This window comes from Pelophylax lessonae (genome assembly GCF_965119305.1).
Source record: "Pelophylax lessonae genome assembly, chromosome: 7".
NCBI lineage: Eukaryota > Metazoa > Chordata > Amphibia > Anura > Ranidae > Pelophylax > Pelophylax lessonae.
The window spans coordinates 93,259,735-93,285,253 of NC_138774.1; the positions used below are offsets into that span (position 1 = coordinate 93,259,735).

General features: G+C 45.0%; 1 protein-coding gene across 2 annotated transcripts in view; it reads left to right on the forward strand.

Moving 5' to 3' along the window:
• MDC1 (mediator of DNA damage checkpoint 1) overlaps positions 1-25,519 on the forward strand; it is a 144,536-nt gene that overhangs the window by 38,107 nt on the left and 80,910 nt on the right. For both annotated transcript variants that reach the window (XM_082263552.1, XM_082263553.1), the window contains exons 6-9: positions 2,176-2,244; positions 5,722-5,787; positions 7,050-7,094; positions 24,105-25,319. In XM_082263552.1, coding sequence (XP_082119678.1) covers positions 2,176-2,244; positions 5,722-5,787; positions 7,050-7,094; positions 24,105-25,319 — 1,395 coding nt within the window. The remainder of the gene's footprint in view (positions 1-2,175; positions 2,245-5,721; positions 5,788-7,049; positions 7,095-24,104; positions 25,320-25,519) is intronic.

The window sequence follows — 25,519 nt, forward strand, 5'->3', positions numbered from 1 at the left end:
AGCACTGCTGAAACAACATTATGCATTAAAGAATTCCAGTAATCACCCTTGAACTATTACAATAGCCTTACCTTTCAAGGATTATTAATATTCCTTCCCTGTCCAAGTGTCAGGAGTCAGGACACAATACCATCCTCTCTCCTGCCATAATTTAGTGCTAAAACACATGCAGAGATGGGAAATAACAGAGGGGCTGACGATGTTACCTCCAGCAAGTTTGTCAGTTTGTCCATTATTAGGCCTGGGCTTAGGCTGGAGACAGATTGACCACGTAGGCCTTACAGGCTGATACCGAGCTAACATTTCTGCTATGACAGGGTGAGAAATCCGCTAAATAACAGCACACATATCCTTGATGGGTAAAGTTTCAATAAGTATAACAACTGGAGATGAGATCCAGATTATTTAAAGTGCATATTCCTGACTAGTTTCCCTGTAATGCCATCTAGAGTGACCTTATCGCTTCCAAAAAAGATTAACAACGGGTAGCTTGAAAAAACAGTTTTAGATGTGATGGCTGCGTGTATTTCCTTATTTATTTATTATTTAGGCTTTCTTTCTTTTATTTTCACCTGGTATTTTAGCCAGTAGGTCTGTAGTTTTTCAGAAGAACATGTTCTCTTGCTGATATATCAGTTGCAAGAATGACAAAAATGCATTGATCAGCTTTTATTTATGCAAAACCATTATCCCAAAAAAGAAAAACTGCTTTTAAAGTGTGAGCTGTAATGTGGCTTTCATTTGTTAGTGTATTTAAATCTGCTAGTGCCCCCTGTGCTACTTCATCCAGAGTGGGGGCAAACAGAGGAACAAAGCAAAAAAAAAAATACAGTTATTGCCGCCACCTCATCTTATAAGCTGCAGTAGATTATGTTTTTAGTAAAGGGTTTAATACCACTTAAATGCTTAACTGTCCTGCTGCCTGCAATGCCAATCTTCTGTCTGTTTTACATCTACTAATACCTAAAGAATGTTCTGCATCTTACTTTTTGGGGTGTGTCAGATACTTGTGTTGCACTCTGTGCTCTTAACTTCATTTCCTTACACCTGTGCCCCTACATAGTTACATAGTTAGTCAGGTTGAAAAAAGACACAAGTCCATCTGGTTCAACCAAAAAAAAAAAAAAACAGTATTGAAAATCCAATCATACAATCCCATATACACAATCCTATACCCGCAGTTGATCCAGAGGAAGGTGAAAAAACCCCAGCAAAGCATGATCTAATTTGCTACAGCAGGGGAAAAAAAAATTCCTTCCTGATCCCCCGAGAGGCAATCGGATATTCCCTGGATCAACTTTACCTAAAAAAAATTGTATTACCCACTTATATTAAGTACACCCAGGAAAGAATCCAGGCCTTTTTTAAAGCAAGCTACTGAGCTACCCAGAACCACCTCTGGAGGGAGTCTATTCCACATTTTCACAGCTCATACGGTGAAGAAACCTTTCCATATTTGGAGACGAAAACCTTTTTCCTCTAGACGTAAAGAGTGCCCCCTTGTCCTCTGTGTTGACCTTAAAGTGAACAACTCAACACCAAGTTCACTATATGGACCCCTTATGTATTTATACATGTTGATCATATCCCCCCTTAATCTCCTCTTCTAAAGAGAGAATAAATTCAGTTCCTCTAATCTTTTCTCATAGCTGAGCTCCTCTCATGCCTCTTATCAGTTTGGTTGCCCTTCTCTGCACTTTCTCCAGTTCCCTGATATCCTTTTTAAGAACTGGTGCCCAAAACTGAACTGCATATTCCAGATGAGGTCTTACTAATGATTTGTAGAGGGGCAAAATGATATCTCTCTCTCTGGAGTCCATGCCTCTGTTAATACAAGAAAGGACTTTGCTTGCTTTGGAAACCGCAGCTTGGCATTGCATGCTATTATTAAGCTTATGATCTACCAGAACACCCAGATCCTTCTCCGCTATGACACAGTAGCGAATTGTTGGCTGGGGAGAACACAGAGGAAAACCCAAAACACCTGGAAGAGTGTTGGATGCAGGAGATTCTGTGGCAGTGAAAGAGAGCCAGCTCTGTAAACCAGGCAGTAAGACAGAGTAGAATAACCTGTGTTCTTTTACAGGCCGAGCGTTGTTGATTTTTTTTTTTTTTTTTTTCTAAGGCGACTAAGTTGAAGACTTTCATTACTTATATTCATTTTGTGCATTGCAGGTTCTGACTATGAATTGATGGCCACACAATGCTACTTAGAACCACAGGAACCTGAGGAAGACTTGCCAGGTAATAGCACAGTTTTTGATAAATTGCTTAACATGTTTTATTTCATGTCTGTTAGTATATGCACATGAAGTCTTCAAGCAGGACTAAACTGAAGTGTAAAGGCCCTCTTAAAGCAGTTGTGAGATCATTTATTAATCTCTCTCTCTCTCTCTCTGTATGTTATATATATAACATACATACATACATACACATTTTTTAAAATAAAGAAAAAAAAATTATACTTACCTGCTTTGTGCAAGAGTATTGCACAGAGCAGCCTTGAACCTCCTCTTCTGGGGTCCCTCGTCAGCGCTCCTTGCTCTGCCTCTTCTTCTCTTCCCCGTGACAAGGGAGTGAGGGGCAGGACTGAGCCACACTCAATGAACACGCACAGTGTAGTTAGGGATTGAGCCTGCACCAATGCCCCCTTAGCAAGGGGCTTGCTGTGGGGGCACTGACAAGGCAGGAGGAGCAGAAAGTGCTGGCCGGGGAGTCCAGAAAAGGAGGATAGGGGCTGCTTTGTGCAAAATCGTTGCACAGAGCAGGTAAGTATGACATGCTTGTTATTTTAGAAAAACATGTGCCTTTAGAATTACTTTAATGCATAGAACGTATTAATGTACAAAATATCTTAACTTTAGAACCATTTTAATAGAGAAGGACAAGGTTGGAAACGTTTGTAAGGGCCAGTGTTGACAGCATCAGTTTGAGATGTTTTTGAGACCATTCAGAATTCTGTGATAGGGGCAGTTGACCTGCAGCTGACCTCCTTCTGACCTGCATTTTACCTGCATCAAGTGGGTTTTGCATTTTCATAGACCTTCGACACAGGCTGTGAATGACTGCTACCACAGATTGCCCATTGAGTAAAAAACAAACAAATTATATATTGCAGCTTATCAGTCATTAAATGTGGTGGCTGCATACGTTTTCTTTTTTTTTTTTTAGGCTAAGATTTTCGACAGGTACAGAAAATACCTGTTGATTTTACCAGAAATGTAGTGTCCTTTTCGCCTTCTATGAATTAAACTGAAGTTATAAACAATCTTCCCTTCTTTTCAGGCTCTCTCCTGTAATTAAAAAATCCTCTTTCCACCATTTCTTTGGAATAGAGAGGAAATTGTGTTTGTAGTCTGAATCAGTAGAGAAGCCTGGGTGACAATGGCTTCCTTTATAGATAACAGTGTAGGAATGAGTGTAGCTATTCTCGACAGGAAGTGTTATTCACAGGATAACCTGGTAAAATAAGAGAAAAGAGCCTGAAAAAAGAAAACTAATATAGCCACCACATCTAGGGACTGCCAAGATGCAGTATATTACATGTTTGTTCTAGGGCTAAAGCTGGCCATACGCTCCACATGCTCCGAAACTGGTTACTGCCCCCCCACGTCATCACGTTCATGTGGCCCTCCAGTGACTATGCGCTTCACTGCTGCCTCGATCAGAAGTGAGTCCCTGATTGGTTCTCTAGTGTCATCTCTCGGCGGCTGCTGGACAGTCTCAAGGAAAAACCGCGGACCCGGAAGAACGCCTACCTCCTATGCAGATAGACGCTTACCATGAAAAAAAGGGGTCAATAAAATTATTAAGCATCTGCTCCACAATGGCGCCTTTCTGTCTGTTCGTGGGACTATGGCTTAGGCCTACAAAGAGTAAGCGCCGCATATTTGTGCAATCTGTGCCATCCACCATTCCAGATGCACCTTCATGACTGCCTGAACTGAAGCTTTATACCCAAGCAGGAACGCCCATTAATCTTCTTTCTCCAGTATTCCAATCCGATCTCTGGCTTTTTCGCCCATGCTCCTGAAGTGACACCGGCTCCCAGCTTGCTTACTTACTTGAAGTCATGGAAAAGTCATGGACTTTTATTGGTAAAAATGTGTATGAAACCTGGACTGTATATATTGTATTTTTTGGTTTTGCCCATAATTCAGTTTTAAAGCATTAAAAAAGAATTTAAATGACAATCCCTACGCTAAAATAAAAAAACAGCTGCAAACACCACAACACAACTATGTTGTAAAAGACTGTAAATAAGCAAAGGTGCTGTGCTAATATACAACTGTTCCTAATGAAAGGGGGTGTTGCATAATATCGAATACATTCATGTGTATAAAAATAATATCTGCAAAGTGCTTACAAATGTGCAAAATATGCACGGATATGCAAGTACTCATAATTAAATGAGATATTGCATAAAGAGAAATACAATTGTGTATATCCAAATGGCAACATCCATAAAGTGCATACAAATGTGCAAAATATGCAAAAATATGAGTGAACAAGGAACTAAAAACCACAGTGAGCAATGGATATGCAGTGTAGCAACAATATCAATAAATAAAGTCCTTTGAACAAAAATTCACTGTGTGGAGGTGTGAATGAAATGCTCAATAATTATAAAAGGAGCTATGAAAAATAAAGTCCATATCCAAATAGGAGAAAGATTTCACGTGTTTGTAAGCAAAGGGTAATCACCCTAAATGTGACCAACACTAGAATAGGGAGCCAGGAGCACATGCCAAGCTTACCAAAATATGTGGACTCTAATACCTTAAAGAGTCTTTCGAGCAGGAAGTGGTGTCACTGGTACTGCAACGGTCTCACAGGTTGTCGCCTTCTCCTCATATCCTATGATAGCCATAAAGGAACTCAGGTACCCAAGAAAACAAAAAGCCTCTTCATAGTGTAAAACCATCACAGTTGGACTTTATAGTAAAGTAGAAAACTTACATTCTCCTAGTACAGCCTTTTTTAACAAGGGTGCGCCTCCTGGGTTCTTCAGGGGTGCCTTGCCAAAATGGCTAAAAAATGGCAACAAATTGCCACAAGTTTTTACTTTGTCGAATTACAACCCTGGGCCACTGTGCGTGTCAAGCTACTGGCACCCTGACAACGCTGGGCACTATGTGGGCCAAGCCATTGGCACCCTGACAACAAGTGACATCACTGTTTAATAAGGAGAATGACGGGTGCTTGCACAGCATCCTAGTTTACTCCTCCTCATCCCCTCTCCATCTGCACTGGGGTCTCATTTGAAGAGAAACTGAGGGAGAAGAGAAACACTAGATTACTAGTCTGTACAAGTTTACAATAGTGGAGGAATAAAATGCTTTTAATGTTGGATGCCCATGTGTATAGATGTTGCTGCGTTATGTAAAACTATTCGATTAGGTTTTTTTTTTACATTTTAGAACGGGGTGCCTCGAGATTGTGCAGAATTTTTAAAGGGTGCTGCAAATGAAAAAAGGTTTAGAAACACTGTCCTAGTAGTTAATAGGCGGTATAAATACAGGATCACACGGGAATCCAAATGGCGCAATATCATGGAGCAAACTCAATGGACCCTACGTGTTTCGTCCTCATAGACTTCAACTGGGGTGGGATTTTTTGCAACACCCCATTTTATTAGGAACAGTTGTATATTAGCGCAGCACCTTTATTATTTCTATATAATTTCTAAAGCATTGATGGTTTTACTTTTTGCTCTTTCAGATGAAGAGGAAGCCACGCAGGCATACATCCTAAGTTCCACATGGGCAGAACCAGATACATTTAAACGTAAGTCTCTTTTATTGATAATCAGCCATCTGAATGGTGGACACCTGTCCTGATCTGGTTTGTCTTTCCAAACCTCAACCTGATAATGCTTTGCTGAGCCATATTTATTTAGTTTCTCAGTCACAATCTAACATAAGTGTATAGAACTTCGAAATAACAGTCTGTATGGTATAGACTCCTAAAACAAAGAAGCTGGAGAATTGCCATTACCCCTGGGGAACTTAGCCCTAGGTATGCCTCTCATGACAGGTTTCATGTATCTAAAGCTCTGTGTTCACTAGGCTTGTAGTTCAGGGGTGTCCAACTCTATTTCATTGTGGGTTGCATCAGCATTATGGTTACCTTAAAAGGGCTGGTTGTATCTTTAAGACTATATAAAAGTATGTACTCTTTATCTTGTTAAATAATTGCCTCAGCATTCAATTATTACAGGTTTTAGTTATAACTTAAGTCTTAAGCTGTGAAGGATAGGTGCAGACCGGAAGGGAGTCCACTCACACTCCTGTAGCAGATGATGCAAGTCTGAAAAGAAGAGTCGCACACCGCTGGTATCATCCACAAAAAACTTTATTGGAGACTACTCAGATAAAACCTGGTTCTGTCTGCCATGATGTTCTGTCTGAGCAGTTTCCAATAAAGTTTATTGTAGATGGTATTTTTACCTTGTGCTGCTGTCGGGAGGAAGCTGGGGGTAGGGCTGGGAAGAAGAATTTGCAGGGTCTGGAGTGGGACCAGAGAAGGGCTGGAATCGGTTGCCTGGAGTCTGCTGAATGCTGAGACCAGGAGGGGCAGAGACCAGGGGATGTTGCAGCTGCACAGAGGTGCACAGGATCTGTAGGAATAGTTCTGTCCTACTCTCTGCTACTTACTGTTAAGAAGAAGGTTGGGGGGGGGGGGGGGGGGCGAGCCTCTCTGCGGCTGCACGAAGCACAGGGTTTGGTGAAGGAGTTCTGTTCTCCTCTCTGTTGCCAACTGCTGAGACAAGATAGGGGGTGGATGCAAGGGGGGTGCCGCAGCTGCAGCAGAGGTGCTAGAGTCACTTGGCTTGGCTGGTCTTTTGTTTGACACGTTTGTCATAGGTGGTTGAATGATATAAACTGTTAATATTATTCTCGCATTTTAAAATATTTTAACTTTGCTTTGTCAACTTTGTTCTCTTTCCATGTGATCAGCCATATTGCACTCTTATATGGAAGACTATTTATGTCTTAAATAATTCTCCTTTGCACTGTTGTCCTGTAAACCCTCTTGTTATTATGCAGGTCCTTCAGATCCTGTAGGAGTTCTGCAGATCTCTGCTGTAACCTGTAAGTGCATCTACTATACATTGCTTTATATTTTTTAATAACCATTTTTAGGGATCATTGTGATTTATTTTTTTGGTTTATTGATTTTTAGTGAGAATTTCAAATGCAGAAATCATAATCACGGATAGGCCCATGCAGGGGCAATGACATCAATAGACATCTAGTCATAATTGAAGAAATCAGAACAGTGAATCAGTGGAAGCAGTCAGGACACTGCAGACAGCCAACTGACGGTATAACAGGTTGCATTTGGTTGGGGGAGGGGGGAAGCAAGAAATGGGGGTAAAGCCATGGGGGGGAGGGCAAGGCGAAGGTCCCCACGAGCTCTGGTTCCAAGTAGGAGGCTAGCAGTAAAATTGGCTTGTTGGGTTTAAAGAGGGCCACGGTTCCGAAGTCTCTACAAATTTAGGTTGGGAGTCATTAAGGATACTGGAATGTTTTTCATTAATTAGCATCTGAGTCATACGATCCTTGACTTTGGGTCCTTTCACACAGGTGGTCCGATGAGGTCCGCCTGTCAGTTTTTCAGGCGGACCTGATCGGACCCTCCTTTCACCCCTATGGAGCGGCAGATGTCAGTGGTGACATGTCCACTGACACCCGTCACTATCCGATCCTGTCCGCCAAATCCAGACAGCTGGTTCCGCAGACAAGCCCTCCTCTGCCTGAAGGGGCGCCCTCACCCATATCTGGGGAGGGGGGAATGTCTTCTCTTCTTTCCAGACCCGTGGATCTCTTTCATTCAAGACAAATTGGTCCACGAGTTGATTCAGTCCGGGTACAAGATCGACTTTCGGTCCTTGCCTCCAGCAAGGTTCTTCCTTCCAACCTCCGCCTTCCCCCGGATCGGCTGCAGGGCCTTTACGAGGCAGTGCAGGATGTGCTATCACAGGGAGTAATTGTGCCGGTTCCAGAGTTTTTCCAGAGGAAAGGTTTCAGGGATTTTACTCAAATCTGTTTACTGTTCCCAGGAAGGAAGGAAGGCAAGGTCCATCCAATCTTAGACCTCAAGGTCCTGAATCGCTTTGTGCGGGTTCAAAAATTTCAGATTGAGTCCATTCGCACAGTGGTGGCTTCCCTTCATCAAGGGGATTTTCTGGCCTCTTTCGATATCAAGGATGCTTACCTTCATATCCCAATATATGTCGAGCAACAGCGCTTTCTTCGCTTTGCCGTGGGAGAGGAGCATTATCAATTTGTATTGTTAACCCTTTGGTCTCGCCTCAGCTCCCCGGGTGTTCACAAAAGTGTTGGCCCCGGTGTTAGCCTTGCTTAGGCAGAAGGGGATTGGGGTACCTGGATGATCTCCTTCTGTTAGCATAGTCTCCGTCTGTCTTAACACACAATCTGGAGATCACTGTGCGAACTCTGCAAGAGTTCAGCTGGACACTGAGTTTTCAGAAATCAGCTGACTCCATCCACCGACCTGGACTACCTGGGCTTGACTTTGGATTCAACCTCAGCCAGGGTGTTTCTTCCGAAGGCGGAACTCCTGAAATTGCAGCATGCAATTGGGCTCCTGTTGTCAAACCGTCAGTCGTCTTGCATGCAAGTGCTGGGCTGGGCTACCTTCGAGGTGGTTCCGTTTGCTCAGTGCCATACCAGGCATCTGCAAAAGGAGATTCCTGCCAAAATGGGACAAGAATCCCAGCCCTCTCTGCTCTGCAAATTCCAGGGGTGGACCCTTGAGGTCCATATCGTCTGATTTACGCTTTTACTCCACTATAGCTTCTGTTGAGACATCTGCTCAGAATCGAGGCAGAAGGGATTGCAGTCATTCTAGTGGCTCCAAACTGGCCTCTCCAGTCTTGGTACAGGCCCCGTAAGGCTGGTAGCCGATGTTCCTTGGAGACTCCCGCTCAGAGAAGATCTTTGGTCTCAAGGGCCGATCTTCCATCTTGTTTTACGGTCTCTGGCTTTAACGACCTGGCTATTCAAAGCCATGTACTGAAGGATAGAGGATTGTTGGATTTGATGATTCCTACACTGCTAAAAGCTGGAAAATCTACTTCTAGAAAGATTTATCGTCGAGTTTGACAGGCGTACATTTCTTGGTGTGAGCCTTGGGGGGGGGGGGGGTTCTCCCCGGGATTTCTCCCGTTGTTTTTCGTTGTCTCGTCTGCTGGAGTTTCTACAACAGGGTGTAGATCAGCGTTTGGCTCTGGGCAACATCAAGGGCCAGATTTCTGCCTTGGCAATCTTTTTTCCAACGGCCATTGGCTGCAAATTCTTTGGTTCACACTTTTGTCCAGAGGGTTTGCCACTTTGCTCCTTCGGTAAGGTCCCCGATGACTCCGTGGGACCTCAATTTGGTACTGTCGGTTCTTCAAAAACGGCCTATTGCAAATATTCCTGAGCATCCTTTGCTTACTCTGTCACAGAAGGTGGCCTTCTTGGTGGCTATTGATTCTGCACATAGGGTGTCGGAGCTGGCTGCGTTGTCCTGTGGGTCACCTTACGTGGTAGTTCACAGGGACAAAGTGGTGCTGCGTTCCTGTCAGTTGTTCCTTCTAAGGTCGTCTCAGGTTTCCACTTGAATGAAGACATTGTGTTTCCTTCTTTGTGCCCTAAGCCGAAACATCCTAAAGTAATTGCTTTGCATTCTTTGGATGTGGTTCGGGCAATCAGTGTACCTGGCGGTGACTGTCGATTTGGAAATCGGATTACCGCCTTTTGAAAATATTCATGAGCTTCCTTTGCTTACTCTGTTACAGAAGGTGGCTTTCTTGGTGGCTATTACTTCTGCATGCAGGGTGTCTGAGTCGGCTGCGTTGTCCAGTCGTTCTTCTTATTTGGTGGTTCAAAGGGGCAATGTGGTGTTAAGTCCCTGTCAGTCGTTCCTTCCTAAGGTTGTCTCGGGTTTCCACCTAAATGAAGACACTGTGTTGATTTCCTTATGCCCTAAGTTGAAACATCCTAAAGAAATTGCCTTACTTTCCCTGGATGTGGATTGGGCAATCAGGGTGTACCTGGAGTCGATTCGAAAATCTGATTCTTTGTTTGTCCTTACAGATGGATCTTGTAAGGGGCAGGCCGTATCTGCTGCGACCATTTCCAGATGGATCAGGCAGACAGGGGTGCAGGCCTATTCCAAGGGTAAGGGTCAGGATCATCCTTTCCCTGTTAAGGCGCATTCTACAAGGGCGCTTACTGCCTCCTGGGCCTTCCGTCATCAGGCGTAAGTGGTTCAGGTGTGCAAGGCGACCACATGGTCAACTGTGCATACATTTGCAAAGTTTTACAAGGTGGATGTACTCGCATCTGCGGATGATGCGTTCGGTTGCAAAGTTTTGCAGGCTGCTGTTGCAGAGGCTCCTGCCTTTTGAGGGTGTATTTTTTTCTGGTGGAGAGCTCCAGTTCTGCGTTGAGCTCCTGGTTTACCTGGTTGGCTAGGTTTAGCCCTTTTAGGAATTGTGTATTGCTGTGTTTCCCACCCCTCATGTTGACACTGCTCTGGGACATCCCAAGGGTCAAACAAGATATGGAGCTGTGTCTGTCAACGAACGAAAGTGAAAACTGGATTTTTGTCTAACCGTAAAATCCTTTTCTCTGATGTTTGACGGACACAGCACCCACCCCTCTGTTAATTTGGATTATGTATTCTTCTGACACTGCTTGTTACAAACTGAAGTCCTATAGCAGGAAGTAGGAAGTATACCCCCTAGGACTGCTCTAGGGATGTAGTCAAATTTTGTTTCCGCCTAGTCCTATGAAAAGCAGCATAACCCAAGGGTCAAAGAAGATATGGATCTGTGTCTGTCAATAAACAGCAGAGAAAAGGATTTTATGGTAAGACAAAAATCCATTTATTTTCTCTTTTGGATCAATATTCACATTATTTAACCACTTCCCGACCTTAGGACGTCCATGGACATCCTTAGATTGAAGCAGTTATACCGGGATGATGCCTCATGATGATGACACATCATCCCGATATCTTTCTTTTTTCAGCCAGTGATTTTTTTTTTTGTAAAAGCTGCTGAATTGCTTTTACAGGCTGCCTCTCCGGGCTCTCCCGGGTGATTTGGGAGCCCTGTTTTCCCATCTCTATGGTTCTGGGAAACCGAAAGCGAAATCATGGTGTCACTTTTGGTTCTGGCAGATGAAAAAACTACCGTTTTTTTTGTTTTTTTTCTGGAAAGCAGAGATCAATGTGTTTTTTGTTGATCTCATGCTTTCTAGGGTACACATGTGAGATATTACACGAACATTATAGCGAAAGCAAAATTTCTAGCACTAGACCTCCTCTGAAACTCTAGACTGGTAACCTGTAAAAATATTTAAAGTGTCGCCTATGGAGATTTTTAGTTAACGTAGTTTGGCGTCCTTGCAGAAGTGTGCGCATTTTTAACCACTTGCCGACCGTCACTCGCGATTGTTCGCTGCAGAGGGAGAAAGGCAGGCGGCTGATGTAAACAAAGCCGCCTGTCATTCTCCCTGGTGTAACTGCAGAGACTATACGATCCTGCTATGTAGGATCATATGTCTCTGTGGTTACATGAAAAGCCACACCCCTTTACAGTTAGAAGCAGGCCCCTAGGGACACTTAACCCCTGCATCTCCAATAAAGTTAACCCCTTCCCTGCCAGTGTCATTTTTACAGTAACAGTGCATATGTATAGCACTGATTACTGTAGTAATGTCACTGGTACCCCCAAAAATGTCAGTCAAGGGTCCGATCTGTCCGCCGCAATGTTGCAGTCCCGCAAAAAAAATAAAACGCAGATCGCCGCCATTACTCGTTAAAAAAAAAAAACATTAAATATAAAACCAAACATATGTAGCAGAAAACAAATTGGCCTAAAATGTTAAAAAATTTAGATTTTTACATTTTTTGGGGGGGAATTTCATATAAAAAAAATGTAAAATATTTTTTCAAAATTGTCGCTTTTTTTGTTTATAGCGCAAAAAGTAAAAATCGCACAGGTGATCAAATACCACTAAAAGAAAGCACAGTGTGTGGGGAAAAAAAGGATGTCAATTTCATTTGGGTACAGCGTCGCACGACCGCGCAATTGTCCGTTAAAGTCAAGCAGTGCCGAATCGCAAAATACCCCCTTGTATTTGAGCAGCCAAATCCTCCGGGGCTTAAGTGGTTAAAGCTTGACATGTTGGGTATCTATTCTCGGGGTAACTTAATCTTTTATATTTTCCAAAAAGTTGGGTTATATATTGTGTTTTTTTGCGTTAAAATTCATTTGTGTATTTCTCTTACGTCCTCTGACAGACGCAGCCTCTTCCAAGTTTCATCACTATTGGGTAAAGGCGCCCTCTGCAGGAGCAGGCTAGGTAGTGAAACTTCATTAAAAAAGCTTAACTAGACACACCTTTAGGGGCTGTCCCTCTAGACATTACCCTCAGACACTAAGAGCTTACTAATCCATTTCTTGCTGCCTAGCTAAGGAGTAGGACCTAGGATACCCTGCTGGGACTCCGGTCTCAGTTTTAATTTTTTCTTTGAAAAATGTTTTATTTTATTTTCTCACTCACTAACGCTAGCTAGTCAAGGGCATCCTCCTGGAGAACTACAAGCGACAGCTGGGCTGGGCTTCGCACTGGATAATCTAGATCCTTATAGTACCCCAGCCTGGCCTACGAGCGTGCACAGGTTGTGGTCCGCCCAGGCCACGCCACGACGGTGCCCAGAGGGATGGGGACGAGCCTGCGGGGATGTTTTCTTCGCCTGAACACGACAACCCTGGAACGGTCTGTGTTGCAGCGTCCCCTTTTGGCTGACAGCACCCTCACTCAGGGTGAGAGGCGAGCTGTATCGGAGCCATGGTATGATGAGTGATGCTACCCCCCGTGTCCCGGGACAGTTCTCTGTGGGGGGGGGGGGATTGATGTGGGCCCACTCCTGGGGATGTCAGAGCTGTGGTCTCTGTGAGGTCTCCCCTGGCCGTTCTGGACGGATCCTGCCACCCTACTCCATATGGGGGCGCTCTCGTGGAACCCACTGCTAGGAGGGGGGTGTAGGATTACTACCTTGTCCTGGGGGGCTTCATTTAGTGGATTCCCGCGGTGGCCAGGGTCCCTGGGCTCCTGAATGGCGGCGCCGTTTTCGGCCGCCATTTTTGGTGAGGGCAGCCAGGCTGCATCAGATTAAGGGCAGCAGCCATTTTTTGCAAAGCATGTGCTTTTGGCTCCCTTTTCGGTGTCATCTTGGATATGCACATTGTAAGGGCGGCGGTCATTTTCCCTGTGTTTTCCCATATACCTTCTATTGGCATCTATGTTTGTGTAGCTCAAGGCGCTGTTCGGCCTCTAGTGATTTCGGCCACTTCCTTCAGCCATCTTTCATATGCTGCAGTGGAAGCGTGGAGAGCGGTTTGTTTTATTTCTCTCTAGCACTATCAGGGGTTTCATTGCTTTTTGGGCATTTCTACTTAGACACTTTGCTTTCTCAGTTATCTGGTACTATAAAGGGGTACTCCAGCAGCAGCGCGGGATCGCGGTGCAGACCGCAATCGCTGATTTAAAGGGCCAGTGTTTTTTTTTTTTTTTTTATATAATATGGTGTCCCAGGGTGACAATTTCACCCCTGATCTTGTTTGTGCATCCGGGACATCCACATCACCTTCCCTAGCTTTCTTATCTGCAGCCATTGAAACTTTGGCATCAAAAGTTGATCTCATGATGTCATTACGCTGGCCTTTGCGGACCCTGTTTCCAGTCGCTGGACGGTGTCACCTAAAGTGGACCACACTGTTTCCAAACAACAAAGGGACTTCCAGCGCTAACTGTGATATCTCTCACTCTCAGGAATGAATAAAGTCAAATTACCGTGTGGTGCTGCTGCTAATTAATGCTGATTCAGCATAAGTCAGTGAATGGGGGGGAGGGGCAGCAGCGCTATCCCACGGTACATAGTCTACAATGTAACTCAGGCAGGCTTGATGGAAAACCTTGAAAAGTTTATTTATAAAAATTATATATAGTGATGATGATTAAAACATAATAAAATGTATTCCAAACCAGATCTGTGGCGTTGCTGGGGGTCACAGGATGACCGAGCCGCTGGGTGAGCCGGAACTGTGTAGATGATCACAGCAGGGAACCAGGCATAAGGGAGAAGGATCTTATGTGCCAAAAGCAGACCGGACCAGCCGGTAAGGTGGCGTGGCTTCCTCCCACCCGATAGCGTGGCTGCTCGCACTGAAGCAGTGTAGACGTGCCGCGGAGCCGCCAACCAGAGGTATCCACAGCGGAGGCCGCTACTCGTAAGCGGCGTCAGCAAGCGTCGGGACCTGGCCTGGAAAGCATCAGAGTTGCCGTGACGACATGTTTCGCACTGCTGTGCTTTGTCAAAGTCACGGGAGGAACAGCAACCTGAACATTTAAGGTGGAGGAGGGGGCGGGCACCCAGTGTCTCGATATCATCATTAACCCCTCAACATCCACTCTTATAAAAGATTTTTTTAAAAAGGAACATAGATAAAAGCAATTGCTACTGCATAAACAGTTGGTAATGCTAGTGGACATATGCATTCAGTACTGGTACAAACATAAAACTGCAGATATGAGAAAGAATAAAAAAAAAAAAAAACGCATAATAAAAACGCATAAAAAAATAATAAATAAATAAATGCAAAATAGAAACAAAAATGACCGGATGCAAGGACAACAACAACAATGATGAAATATATGTATAACAAAGAAAAAAAAAAAAAATGCATAATAAAAACGCATTAAAAAAAAAAAAAAAAAAAAAACCCACAGACAGATTACACAATTGTGTGTACCTCCAACTCCTCATTCAAGCCCCCAGGGGCCAAAGACCCAAATTTAAATATCCAAAAAGTCTCCCTCTTACATAGGAGGGAGAATCTCTCATTGTCAGTCAAGGTGCCTTTAGGGATGGATTCTATAGCCATTACCTCAAGCGCCTTAAGATATTTTTTGTGGGCTTGCAGGAAGTGGCGAGGGACGCTATGTTTATCGCACCCTTTGTGGATTAACCTCCGGTGTTCACCTATTCGGGTTCGCATTGTTCTTATAGTCCGTCCTACATATAATAAATTACATTACTGTTTACAGGTTGAATAAATCCATGGTGGTTCCCGTGGAGGACTCCCCGGTGTTTAAAGACCCGATGGATATTCGCGTGGAGTCACTTTCCCGCCACATATACTTGGTGGCGGACTCACTCCTCAAGCCGGTATTCGCTTCCGTGCTGGTCAGAATGGATTAAGGTGCTTAGGCGCAACTTGGTGGCTGAGTCGGTTCCTCTGAATCTCATTGAGCTCACGGACCAAATGGCCCAGGCCATGGTGTATCTGTGTTACGTGGCCCTGGACGAGGCTCCCCTGGTCGCAAGATTGTCTGCGGTGGGGATTGCATTCCGCCGCATGGTGGGGCTGAAGAGCTAGTCGGCAGACCATGCCTCTAAATAGACCGTGTCTGATACCCCCTATTTGGGGAAATGCCTTTTTGGGGACTCCTTGGATGAGATTGTCAAGGGTCTTACAGGGGGTAAGAGTACCCTCCTGCCCCAATCCACAAAGGGTAATTTGCCCCGTAGGCAGCGGGATCCTTCCTTCAAGGCTCATTGGGGGCCCTTTTGTGCCTCAGGGGCACAAGAAAAAGGAAAATCCTTCAAGGCCTCCGGCGGGAACAGGAAGGCCTGATCTGGTAAGCCCAAGGCCAGTCAGTCCTGTGCTGTGGCCCAGTCTTCTTCCGCATGAAGGGATGCCCTCACCCTTTTTAGGGGTGGGGGGGCGTCTGCGTTACTTTCAGGAACCCTGGTTGTCCCTAATTCAGGAAAAATGGGTTCACAAACTGATTCGTTCAGGGTACAAGATCGAATTTTGATTTCGCCCCGCAGACAGGTTCTTTCCATCAAATCTCCGTCTGTCTCCTGATCGCCTGATGGCTCTCAAGGGGGCAGTGCAAGATCTTCTTGCTCATGGCGTTATTGTCCCGGTTCCACAGCGGGAGAGATTTTGCGTTTTTTATTCAAACCTGTTCACAGTGCCCAGGAAGGAGGGCAAGGTTCGTCCGATTCTGGACCTCAAGTCACTGAACCGCTTTGTGCGGGTGCAGAAGTTCCGGATGGAATCCATCCGGTCGGTGGTGGTGTCTTTTAAGTCAAGGGGATTTTCTGGTATCCATCGGTTTAAAGGATGCGTATCTGCACATCCCTATCTACGAAGGTCATTAGCGGTATCTCCGCTTCGCAGTGGCAGAGGAGCACTTTTAATTTGTAGCATGAACCCTTTGGTCTAGCTTCGGCTCCCAGGGGTCTTCACCAAGGTCTTGGCCCCGGTGCTAGCTCTGCTGTGCAAGAAGGGGATTGCGGTCCTCCGTTACCTGGATGATCTCTTGTTGAGGGCGAGCTCATGTGCCACTCTGTCGAGTGTTTTGACGGTCACGGTTCAGACGCTCCAGGAGTTCGGGTGGACCATGAACTTCCAGAAGTGGGCACTGACTCCGTCAGTACATCTGCAATATCTGGGAATGGTCCTGGACTCCGCTCAAGCAACGTTTTTTCTCCCGGAGGGAAAAACTTTAGACTTTGCAGGGCGAGATAGTGTCCCTCAGGGACAACGATCTCTCCTCCCTGCAGACCGGCATGAGGTCCCTCGGACTAATGGTATCAGCTTTCATGGCGATCCCGTTTGCCCAGTTTCACACAAGGACTCTGCAAGCAGAGATTCTTGCCAAATAGAACAGGAATCCCCAGTGCTTGGACAGGATGGTGTTTTTGAGCCATCTCACGAGGACGGAGCTTTCATGGTAGCTTCTGTCACCCACTCTGAACCGGGGAAAGTCCTTTCTGCCCCTGTTGTGGATGGTGATTACCACGGATGCCATCCTGATGTGCTGGGGTGGAGTACTGGACATTCTTTGTGCCCAGGGGACGTGGTCGTCGGAGGAATCCTCCTTGCCGATAAATGTTCTGGAACTCAGGGCGATAAAACTTTGCCTGCTCCCTTGGGTGACTCGGTTGCGCGGTCGCCTGGTTTGGGTTCAAACCGACAATGCTACGGCGGTGGCTTACATCAATCACCAAGGGGGCACCAGCAGTGCCCGGGCGGCCAAGGAAGTGGCCGAGATTCTGTCTTGGGCCGAGGCACACGTTCCAGCTATCTCTGCTGTTCACATTCCTGGAGTGGAGAACTGGCAGGCGGACTATATGAATCGTCAGTCCTTGGATCAGGGGGAATGGTCCCTGCATCCGGAGATGTTTCGGCTCCTGTGTGCCCAGTGGGGGACACCGGACGTGGATCTGTTCGCATCTTGTCTCAACAAAAAGGTGGAAAGGTTCGTGGCCAGGGCTCTAGATCCTCTGGCAGACGCCAAGGACGCGTTGGTGGTGCCTTGGCACCAGTATCGGCTGATTTATGCCTTTCCCCCGATTCAACTGTTGTCTAGGTTCCTCCGCAAGTGATTCTGGTGGCCCCAGACCGGCCTCGTCGGTCTTGGTACGCAGACCTCGTCAATATGGCCATCAAGCCTCCCTGGCGGCTACCTCTGAGAGAAGATCTGCTGTCTCAAGGGCCTATCTTGCACCCTGCTTTACGGTCTCTGGCTTTAACCACTTGCCAACCGCTCACATTGCTGCTACTGCAGCAGAGCGGCTTGGCTGGGTCTGGCAATGTAGACGTCGCCAGGTTCTGCCCCCTCCCGGCAGCGCGCACGTGCTGTCGGAGGCTCGGTCCCGCTGTTTTTAGACACAGCGGGAGTCGGGCCAGGGTAGGAGACGCCGCTCTTCCCCGATCATACGGGAAAGACTGAGGAAATCCGCCCGCTTGTGTAAACAAAGCGGGCGGATCTCCTCTGTGACAGGCAGGGACAGATCACAGGATTCAGCACAGCTGAACCTGCGATCGGTGTCTGTGTCACACAACCCCCTCCCCCCACACACGTCAGTAAGCATGAGGCATACATTTAACCCCTTGATCACCAACAGTGTTAACCCCTTTTCCTGCCAGTGTCAATATTACAGTAACAGTGCATATTTATAGCACTGATTACTGTAGTAATCTCACTGGTCCCCCCAAAAGTGTCAAAAATGTCCGAAATGTTGCAGTCCTGCAAAAATATCGCAGATCGCCGCCATTACTAGTAAAAAAATAAATAAACAATAAAAATATGTAGCAGAAAACAAATGGTCCTAAAATGTTAAAATCTTTTGATTTGTAAATTTTTTTTGGGGAATGTTATATATCAGAATGTGAAATATATATATATATATATATATATAATATTTTTTTTTTTAAATTGTCGCTCTTTTTTCCAAAATTTTAAAATCGCACAGGTGATCAAATACCACCAAAAGAAAGCTCTATTTGTGGGGGGAAAAAAGGACATAAATTTAATTTGGGTACAGCGTCGCACGACCGCGCAGTTGTCCGTTAAAGTAACCCAGTGCCAAATCGCAAAATATGGCCTGGTCAGGAATGGGGTAAAATCTTCCGGTCTTAAAGTGGTTAAAAATACGCTCCTTGAGAATTTTTTTGTCGAAGACATGTAGCTAAATACATTTTTGGCTTGAAAAAATTTAATATATTGGATATTTTTTAACTGTCAAAGTAGAAAATGTCAATTTTTTTGCAAACTTTTCGCTCCTTTTTTTTTTTTTTATAAATATTGCAAAAACTGAAAAGCGCAGAGGTGATCAAATACCACCAAAAGAAAGCTCTGTTTGTGGGGAAAAAAAAGGGCGCAAATTTTGTTTGCGTACAGCGTTGCATGACCACGCAATTGTCAGTTAACTTCGTGCAGTGACTAAAAAAAGTGGCCTGGACGTTAAGCAGGAAAATCCTCTGGTCTCAAAGTGGTTAGCGTCATGGCGGTTGAAGTCAGGTGTTGAGAGACAGAGGTCTCTCTGATGGGGTTATCCCTACCTTGCTGAGGGCTCGGAAGGCTAGCTCCAGGAAGATTTATCATCGTACCTGGAAGGCGTACATTGCCTGGTGTGAGTCGCAAGGGTTGCATCCTTGGCTCCTCGGTGGCAAGGGTCCTAGCTTTTTCGCAGAAAAGTGTGGAACAGCGTTTGGCGTTGGGCACGATTAAAGGTCAGGTGTCGGCCTTGGTCATCTTCTTCCAGCGCCCCTTGGCGACTAATTTCCTGATTCGCACCTTTATTCAAGGGTTGCATCATCTGACTCCTCCACGGAGGGCTCCTTTGCCTACGTGGGATTTGAATATGGTTTTGTCCGTTTTGCAACGACCTCCCTTTGAAAACATCAGAGAAATCCCTCTGTCTGTGTTGTCCCAGAAAGTTGCTTTTCTGGTGGCTATCACTTCTGCTCGCAGAGTGTCTGAATTGGCGGCTCTGTCCCCCTGTTCGCCTTATCTGGTCGTTCATAGGGATAAGGTTGTTCTGGGACCCAACCAGTCCTTTCTCCCTAAGGTGGTGTCTGCATTCCACCCCAATGAAGATATTGTTTTGCCTTTGCTTTTTTGCGAAGCCTACACATCCCAAGGAATTTGCCTTGCATTCGTTGGATGTGGTTAGGGCGATCAAAGTTTACCTGTCGTCCACAAAATCCTTTAGGAAGTCTGATTCACTGTTTGTCTTTCCTGAGGGACCTCAAAAGGCTTTGGCTGCGTCCGCTGCAACCATTTCAAAATGGATCAGACAGACTATTGTTCATGCCGATTCACTCAAGGGTCAGGTTCCTCTTTTCCCTGTGAGGGCACATTCTACTAGAGCCGTGAGTTCCTCTTGGGTTTTTCGCCATCAGGCTTCTGTGGCTCAGGTGTGTAAAGCGGCGACCTGGTCGGCTGTGCACACTTTTACCAAATTCTACAAGATTGACATGATGGCATCCTCGGATGCCTCCTTTGGCCGCAAAGTTTTGAGCCCTGCGGTTTGTTGAAGAGACATGTTTTCTCTTCTTGGGGTGAATTTGTTGTTCTGGGGTTAGCTCCTGTTGGTTGAGCTTTTGTTGCCCTGTTGGCCATGTTTTGTTCTGGCCTTGTTGGCACGTTACCGTTCTGTTGTTTGCGTATTTTCCCTTTCCCTCACACCTGCACTGCTTTGGGACATCCCAATAGTGATGAAACTTGGAAGAGGCTGCATCTGTCAGAGGACGTAAGAGAAAATAGAATTTTTGTAAGAACTTACCGTACAATTATTTTCTCTGAGTCCTCTGACAGATGCAGCCCCCGCCCCTCTATTTGGGGGTTGTTTGTCTTCCTGTACTGCTTGCTGCAAATCTGATTAGTAAGCTCTCAGTGTCTGAGGGTAATGTCTAGAGGGACAGCCCCTAAAGGTGTGTCTAGTTAAAGCTTTTTTAATGAAGTTTCACTACCTAGCCTGCTCCTGCAGAGGGCGCCATTACCCAATAGTGATGAAACTTGGAAGAGGCTGCATCTGTCAGAGGACTCAGAGAAAATAATTTTACGGTAAGTTCGTACAAAAATTCTATCTCCCCCCCCCCCCAATAAAAAAATAAAAAATTGCGGTTGATATATCGCTGCGCAAAGTTCGTCTGACATAAAAAAAAAAAAAACACCCACCATTTTTTTTTTCCTTCGGCCTCTGCTTTAAAAATATATATAATGTTTTGGGGTACTGAGTAACTTTCTAACAAAACAAATTATGATTTTTACATGTAGGAGAAATATGCCAGAATTGGCCTGGTAGGGAAGTAATTAATCACCACTGAATTTTTTATTTTTTTTGGTATACAAATGAAAAAATACCACAAATTTTGAACAAAAAACGTTTTTCTTAGTTCTGTTTTAAAAGTTTGCAAATAAATCTTTCTTCATATATTTAGCCCAGAATGTATCCGTCACATTTCTTTGGTAAAAATAACCAAAATGAGTGTAGTCTGCGTGAAAGAGAGTCTAAAAACTGTGTGTGTGTGTTCGTGTATGTATGTAAGTGTATATATAAAATATATATTTTTTAAAAGATTGATCAATCCTGATGTACTGACTGCCTATTTTATTTCTTGAGGCCCTAAAATGTCAGGACAATATAAACACACACAAATGACCCCTTTTTGGAAAGTAGACAGTGCAAGATATTTAGTAAGAGGCATGGCGAGTTCGTTTTTTTTTTTTTTTTTTTTTTGTCACAATTTTTTGGAAAATTAAGTATTTAAATACGTTTTTTTTTTTTTTTTTTTTTCTAAACCAACTTGTCATTTAAACATGTTCGGGGTGCAAGGTGGGTACAAATGCCAGTTTCATATTCACAAGGGAGTTGGGTTACAAGCAGTATATTGCACCAAACTCAGGTCCAGTGGTGGTAGAGTGTCACGTGGCCCAATACGTAACCTAGTAGGCAAGCTGACATGTTTTGAGGGGACCTTCCTGAGAGCTATACCAAACAAGGGCTCATACCCTCCTTTATATCCACTGTTAGGTAGGCACCCTAATCATCTGCTCCCCACCCTAAAACGCTTTCTGCTATGCCTCCCGAGTATGAGGATACCATATGTGTAAGACTTTTTCACAGCCTAGATAGCATAGAGGGGTTCAAAATCTGAAGAGCACCTTTTCTGTTTTCAAGGAGCGTACATTATGCATCTAATTTCCTTATCACATTTTTGGAGGCACTAAAGGACCAGGACAGTGGAAACACCCACAAAATGACCCAGTTCAGGGAAAAAAATTAAAATGTATTTTGATTACACAAAGTTATCAACTAATAGTATATTCTAACACACATCATAGACCTACACAGGGACACTGTAACTGGTGTGGCAGTGATTAGGGACACGAAGTGGGTGGCAGTGATTAGGTACACTGACTGGCAGCATTGGTCCGATGCGGTGATCAGAGACAATGGCTGGTGGCACTGATATATAGTGATCCCAGGGCAGTCGTTGTACATGATCACCACCGCAGCAATAGGATGTCATCATAGTGATATTGCACTAGCTGTGGTAACAGGATTTTTTTTTTTTTTTTTACATACTTTCAACAGAGCAGTGCAGTGTTACAGTAGCGAGTGACACTGTACTGCTTTGTGGGGGTGACCAGGATTTTTTTTTTTTTTTTTAAACCCACTACAAATGATCATTACTGTATAAGCAATCATTTCCAACTGTTTAGCATCCATTCATGATGCCATTATTTACAGTTATGATTGGCCACAGCGAACACATGGTCCAGAACCACTGTGATTGGCCCTTTACCATGTGATCACTGTGACCAATCACAGAGATTTCAGTAGTAAGCAGTAGCATCATGAATGATAGCCATTGTATTTTTTATGTGAACCCTGTAACTACACCATTCTTACAGGCCACACACGACTGCCAGAAGTGGGTTCTCAGAGAACGACCCTTACCCTGCCCGTCTGCATCTGTGCTTTTGCTGGGTGGGGGAAAGGTAATCCGTCTTAATAACAGGCCTCTTTAATTCATTGCTGCTTAGGAGACAGAGAGGGAGGGTCATCCCTAGGAGCCTTAAGGCTCTGTTGCATTGAAAGACATTCTGGCCACTACATTACTTCAAGTTACAGTAGTCACATTGCAGCATACCTGGAAGTGTTAAATAACAGCAGCACCTGGATCTCTTTAAGAGAGCAAAGATTTGAGTCACCCACTGTGGATGTGGTGTGCAGATGTGGTGGCTGTTTTTTTTTATGCTTTTTCCCTTGGTGATCTGGTCAGTAACACACCTTCTGTATTCTACAGACACCATTCTGGATGAAGGAGCACAGGGGGCAGAATTGGAACAGCAGCATTGTCAGTCTGGGGTTGGGGAGTGTCAGATTTACTAGCAGATTTAAAAATACTAATGAATTGAAGCTGGACTCTCCATCCTCTGCTCAGCTCTTCTGGGATGGATCAGAGTGATGCTGATTGGTCAACGCCATCATAAAGCATTGCTGTGAATCCTTTTAGAAGCACTGCATGGAGAAGAGGGAGAGGAGTGGGGATTTTCAAATCCTGGACCGCTGGACAGACTTCATGGACACTGACAACTCATCATCCTTGGAGGTACGTACAGTGGGTACCAGAAGGGGGTGAGTAGGCTGTACTTTTTACAGTTCCAGCAATATTGAAGCTCACTATCCAGTCACACAAAGCGATTAGTCAATTGTCTGCTCTGCACCCAGGTGACTGACTGTTGGCACACCTGGACACAGCAACTCGGATCTTGCTCAGGCCTTCCTTATGCAGTAGTGATGGTTCACACTGAGCAGCGATGTGCACTCTCTGGGCTCCCTCATGGTAAGAGGAAGCTGTGTCCTCCACAGAGAAAATGTAGCTCCTAACCTTTCTCCTGCCAATCTCCCTCTGGTAAATGCAGTTCTAAAGTTCTTGATTACAGTGACATCTCTCTCTCTCTTCTGGACTACGGTTCCCACATTGCAGTGCTACCTGACTCAGTCTATTGAACTCTTCATGCTCAGTAGCTCTCTCATCTTGCTGATATAGCTATTAACCAGCCCAGCACTGCAGGATAGCAGCTACAGGGAGCAGCTGCAGCCAGCATTTCTGTTACTCCATATTCTTAGCCAAGCCCCTGGCTACATCTAAAAGCTATTTCTACTTACTGAAAGCCACAATTGTGTGATGGTCTAGTCCTGAGTCTTCACTCTCCTTCTGGGGAAGTCCTGGGCGTCCATGTCATTGCCTGCATGACGTGAATGCTTCCCATAGGCTGTCCAGTGGCAGGGTTCTCTCAGGATACAGGAGACTAACGTCAGCAGAGGGTCCTGTAGGGGAGTGAGGGTCATGTGCAAATTTGTAACGCTGGATTAGCGGTCCCCTGCACCTATAAACGACAGTGGTGAGGAAGTTGGATGTGATTTATATCTTGTTTATACTGATAAAAATAAACTCCTCAAGAGAGGTTGTAGAGGGTGCAAAGGGGGTTTAGAGTTAATTGATATTTTATCAGGAATGGGGAAAAGGGTGATAGGCAAGTAAGTCTATTAGGGAGCTACAGAAAAATTACAAAACTAATACAGGGGAAATCTGTAGTGCTTTCCCATCATTCATCACTACACTTACTCTAAGGAAGTAACACGTTAGTTTTTAGTAGATATGTGGCTGTTAATTTTTTTAATCAATATTTTTTTTTTTTTTTTAGTGGACAAGTCTGAGGAGGAGGTTGATGAAAATGCCATAGCCGAGACTCAGTTGTTCTGTTTTGGGGCAGACCAGTCACCGGGTTCGGACTTGAAGGAGACTCCTCAAATTGAAGAACAAGTCATGGATAACCAGCAAGACACTCAACCTGTCAGTAATGTGGAGGGATTAAGGCAGGAATCTCAGGAGCCACCTCAGGGAGCAATATTACAAGAGGACACTGAACCAGTCTCTCCGTGTTTGTCAACTAAACCTCCAGTTAAGGCAGGGTTACACCTGAAACGAGATGTTCCAGCAGCAGTTTGGATGAAAGGCCTTCAGCAAGAAGGAGAGACCAGTGATGTGAAGGATGATTCAATACAAGATGATTCCACACAAGATGAACTGGACCTACCACCACTGGAGCTGGAAGCCACACAGTCCTTCATCCTAGAGGTTCCAAACGTACAGGAACACCGCACACAAGATCATGACCCATCCTTAGCTGTCCAGGTAGATCACACTAAGCTTGCTGAATCAGCAGCGCCAGCAACAGAAAACCCACCCAAAGACCCAATCGCCCTTGAACCACGTGTAGAAGTGCTAGCAACCGAGATACTTCCCACAGGACTAAGCATACCTGAGAGGGATACGTCACCAGTACCATCAACAGAAAGCACGACCACAGGACCAAGTACACTTGAGGCAGTACCAGCAAACGGGAACACACTCACAGAATCGAGCATCCTTGAATCGGGTGTTTCGGCAGCGTCATTAACCGAAAGCCCGCCCACAGAACTGAGCAGCCTTAAACTAGATGTATCAGAAGTGCCAGCAACAGAAAGCTCGCCCACAGAACTGAGCAACCTTAAACTAGATGTATCAGAAGTGCCAGCAACAGAAAGCCCGCCCACAGAACTGAGCAACCTTAAACTAGATGTATCAGAAGTGCCTGCAACAGAAAGCCCGCCCAAAGAACTGAGCAACGTGGAGAAACAAGTTATTGACGATGATGCCACCCAAGACTACAATCTAAACCTTCCAGTGTCTGATGCTAATGTCCCTCAAAGCAAGCAGAAAGTACCTTCCACTGAGGAGGTCACCCAGCCCTGTAGCTCAGATGTGGAGTACACAGCAAGTAAAGAAGCAAAGTCTACTGGTATTACTGTGTTGGCTGTGGGGGAGGAGGAAACTGAATTGACTGACCCAGGAAAAGGAAAGCCATCTTCTAAAAGGGGTGAGTTTCTATGATAATGCTCAGATTTGTTGTTAGACACACAGACCAAAGGTAGAAGATTTGTGGTCAACAGAAAGTGAGAAATCCACCTGTCCTCAACTGCACAGGACCTGCCACTATTTTTTTTCCCAGATTGAGCCAATATGTGGGTCCAGTGTGCACAAGGTAAAAAAGCTTGTTACCTTTTCTTTATTAGAAAG